The 4,578-nt window shown below is 36.0% G+C and overlaps 1 protein-coding gene across 1 annotated transcript; it reads left to right on the forward strand.

Annotated features, from left to right (window-relative positions):
* Positions 1–410: 410 nt before the first annotated feature.
* LOC147407321 (polyol transporter 5-like) lies at positions 411–3,180 on the forward strand. The gene is made up of 2 exons (XM_086435826.1): positions 411–545; positions 1,552–3,180. The coding sequence occupies exons 1-2, from the start codon at positions 521–523 to the stop codon at positions 2,997–2,999; spliced, it is 1,473 nt and encodes a 490-aa protein (XP_086291952.1). The 5' UTR covers positions 411–520; the 3' UTR covers positions 3,000–3,180.
* Positions 3,181–4,578: the final 1,398 nt, after the last annotated feature.

Genomic DNA, 4,578 nt, shown 5'->3' on the forward strand with positions numbered 1-4,578 from the left:
TATAAGGTTAAACAAAACAAACAAAAGAGTACATTTAAAAATGGAAAATTTGATCTCTTTGGGTCTATGGGTCGAGTCGAATATTGGTGTTTCAACTTTTTAATACTATATACAGATGGCATAGTTGCACCATAAGAGATTCTGATAATATAATGTTAACATAGGGATATTTTAGTATTTTGCGTACCCCTAAACATGTGGAGGTGTTTCTTAATTATCAGAGAAAAAAAAAAAAAAAAAAACATGTGAAGCATGGGAAGTGAAAGAAACTGTTCAAGACTCTATGGTATCATCATTGATAACGTAAGCTTCAGTCTATTTAAGCTCATCTCAAGCACACTGACTGATCACAAGTAGGCGTCTACTAGTTGAATCTTCCTAATTACAGATACAAAAAGAACTAGGGATGTATCCCAAAACCGAAAACAATGCCGTTGGCATCTCAGATGGATTTCAGATTACTCCATTGGAAAAACCCCGAAGAAATAAGTTTGCGTTTGGTTGCGCAATTTTAGCTTCAATGGCTTCTATTCTGCTAGGTTATGGTGAGTCTTCTAGCTATTTGATCTTCAAATAAGTGAAATGTACAGTATCTTTGCTTTTACGATTGTAGATCTGTTTAAACTTCATGGCACTTTAAACAGCAATTCTGCATCTTTACTTCCTGTTTTAGATTTTATTGGAGTTTGGGATTCTTTTTCTTTTAAGCTTTTCTTCCTTACATGTGGTGGAAATAATTAATCTGGATGCCCTTGATTTCAAAAAATTCCTCCTACAAATACAAAATTTCAAGTTGATCCTCCTTTAATAAATCATACTAAAACATAAAATATAGAAAGAAAGAACTTCTGGTATGTTGCAAATCCAAAAATTGTGACCTTCAGATGTAATTTTTAAGAATTAAATAGATAATTAAATGAGAAATTTTCAAAAACATGCTCAACTTTTAATGAAATTTTGATTTTAATTCCCAAAACATGAAAAGTGAGATAACAAATATTTCAAACTAACAATCTTATTGATATAAGGTAGCGAAGAAATCGTAGATATTTATTTGAAAAATGATTATCACACTAATTATAAAAGTGACAATCTTAGAGGTTTACTATTTTTTAGTGATATCGTGAATCTTTTAAATCAGCAAGATTACGACTTTTCAAATAAATATCAGCGATTTCATTATTTTATATCAGTGACATCATCACTTTGAAATACCTACCAACTTGTTCTTCATTTTATGAGAATTAAAATAAACATTGAGCCGTAATCAGAATTTCATCACAATCAGCGAATGACATGCTAATTTACCCTAACTTAAAAGGACAGGGAATCGTAGTCCAACTACCTAATTAATTATGATCAAAATAAATAACTTCTTCATTATTTAAGAATTCTTAATCATTAAATAATATCATGCCACTCGACATGTTAGATAGAACTTGCGAAGAACATGAGAGACTAATCGTGTATCATGTGCATACTTTTTATTGTCTTGTGCACGGTTTACAAGTAATAATACTTTTTTTTCTCCCCTTCTTGTGAGTTGCACAGATTATGGGGTGATGACTGGAGCAGTGATATTCATCCAAGACGACTTAAAAATAAGTGATGTTCAAGTCGAGATCTTAATGGGAATTCTCAGCTTTTACTCTCTAATCGGATCGGCCGCAGCTGGAAGAACATCTGATTGGATCGGACGTCGGTACACAATCATCTTAGCCGCTGTGATCTTCTTTGTAGGTTCTTTAACGATGGGTCTCGCCCCAAATTACACCTTACTCATGGTAGGCCGATTCATTGCTGGTATCGGGGTTGGCTACGCTCTCATGATTGCTCCCGTCTACACAGCCGAGCTCTCACCCGCCGCCTCTCGAGGCTTCTTAACCTCCTTCCCTGAAGTCTTTATCAACGTAGGAATCTTACTCGGCTACGTCTCCAACTACGCCTTCTCTAAACTCCCAGAACACATCAGCTGGCGACTCATGCTCGGTGTCGGAGCAATTCCTTCAGCCATGTTAGGTTTCAGTGTCATCACCATGCCTGAGTCACCGCGTTGGCTCGTCATGCAAGGTCAACTTGGCGAGGCAAGACGGGTACTCATTAAAGTATCCGATAGTAAGGAGGAAGCTGAGTTGCGACTCGCCGACATCAAAGCCGTTGCAGGTATACCACAAGATTCAAATGACGAGGTAGTTTCAGTACCAAAACAAAGCCATGGTGAAGGTGTATGGAAGGAGCTTCTCATCCGTCCATCACCATCAGTTCGACGTGTTTTAATCGCAGCCGTTGGAATACATTTCTTCCAACAATCTTCTGGTGTAGCTGCTGTTGTCCTTTACAGTCCTCGAATTTTCAAAAAAGCTGGAATTAAGAAGAAATCTGGACTGTTAGTTGCAACTGTGGCCGTTGGATTCGTCAAGACTATTTTCATCTTGGTTGCAACATTTCTACTGGATAGAATAGGACGGAGACCATTGCTTCTCTTCAGTGTAGGAGGAATGATTCTGTCACTCGCGGGACTAGCGTTTGGTTTAACAATAGTCGATCATCACCCAGATGAGAAGCTCATGTGGGCCATTGTTATTTGTATCACTATGGTATTATTGTTTGTTGCGTTCTTTTCGATTGGGTTGGGACCCATTACGTGGGTCTATAGTTCAGAGATATTTCCACTAAGGCTGCGTGCCCAGGGAACAAGTGTGGGAGTTGCGGCAAATTGTATTACGAGTGGGGTTCTCTCAATGACTTTTATATCACTTACTAATAGGATCACGATTGGTGGGGCCTTTTTCTTGTTCATGGGAATGGCATCAGTGGCGTGGGTGTTCTTTTATACGTTTCTACCGGAAACACAGGGTAAAACCCTCGAAGAAATGAATACTTTGTTTGGTAATTTTGAGTGGAAATCATCGTTGATGGGAAACCAGAATAAACAAGAGACTAGCAGCAATGGTCAGGTTCACTTGGCGACAAAATCAAATGGGTCAGCTTTGAATTAGGGATGTCTTTGTAAATATACGTAAAAGTTTGGCCATGTACAACTCTCCCTATGTTTTTTATCCAAATACTTGGACAAGACATTAGAGGATGATTCCATGGTTGCTTTTAATGAAATCGAATTGTTGAATACGATAGTTAATAGCTTCTAAATGATTAAGAATGTAATATGAAAATGATTAAAGAAGAATTTGATCGAAGACCCTAATAATATTGAAAGTACAAGAGCTTCTCGGGTGCTAATTATTGAGAGTAATGCTTGGGCAAAAATGAACTTGATCATTATGGGTTTTTTAGACCTAAATACCGGATAGATCTTCTTGAAATATCCAAAATCTTTAAAATATGGTTGCAAAATTGATACTTGAATCAAAAGTTATGAAGAAATCTTTAAAAATATTTAGAATCCCAACTTTGCCAATTCTTTTTTTTGTTGATACAAATCAAAAAATACATATAAATATTTAAAATTAAGAGCATATAATTCTCCATTTGTCATCATGGTCAAAGATTGTCGAAAATGATTGTAATTAGTGTTGGCAAATCTAAGTATATGAAGAAGATGAGAAGAGGGTACTTAGGATACTTCAAAAATATTATTAGGAGAGGAGAGATGATTTGGAGGGACCATTTAGATATAAAAAGTTTAGTAAATACTATCAAGTTAGGGCAAAAGTTAAGGACCATTTAGAACGAAACCCCTCCCATTAGGTCCATTTAACAGTTTTGCCAAGAATTTTCTAAATGGGCCTGGAGGTTTATTTTAATTAAACCTTTGAAAATTTCCAAATGGAAAAGAAAAATTAAAAGTCGAGATGTAAAAGAGAATAAAAGTTAAAATTTTTTGTTCTACGTGTAGATACTAATTCTGATATTTACAAAACTACCATTGCATCACGTGAAATAATACCAATGAAATTTTGTTTTGTTTGCTCGCAGACATAAAGCCCAGAATATACTCTTTGAAATTTCTATTAAAATAACTATTCAATAAATCATAAATCCAATTCAAATCTCCCATAAATACTAATTTTAGTAACTCATGTGCCAATTGCATATGTTTTTGGCTAGGCAAGCAAGGTTGCTAGTAGTTGATAGTGAAGGTGGGTGCAACGAAACATGAACCCTGGTGGGGGGATCAGCACTCCACATACCTTCGCCAACTTTGCTATGTTGGCAAAGCTTCATTTACAAATGTAAATGTAACCATTAGTCTCTTATAATTTCAATCTATTTCACAATAATAAGGACATGGTTTGATGAACTTCATCTTAATCTATTTCAGTCTGACTATGTTAAAAGGCCATGTGTTATGGAATCAACCGCCCCAGTCTTCCACTCTCCTTCATCTTCCTCTTGTGGTTGGTCAACTCAGTTTCTGTCTTAGGAGTGAGATCTCAACATGCTTCTGACCCACATAAATGTACAGTATTTTTTGTACGTTTATATCATCTATATGGGAGAGTATTTTTGGACTTAAACAAGTTGCGCAATTATTTAAATGTATATTTGTGGGCTGGGATACCACTGTAGCCCAAAGCCCTTTGGTGTATGGTTCTATGAATGGTTCATAATTTGGAC

This window comes from Akebia trifoliata, chromosome 3, assembly GCF_017979445.1.
Source record: "Akebia trifoliata isolate Shusen 1 chromosome 3, ASM1797944v1, whole genome shotgun sequence".
NCBI classification, from domain to species: Eukaryota; Viridiplantae; Streptophyta; class Magnoliopsida; order Ranunculales; family Lardizabalaceae; genus Akebia; species Akebia trifoliata.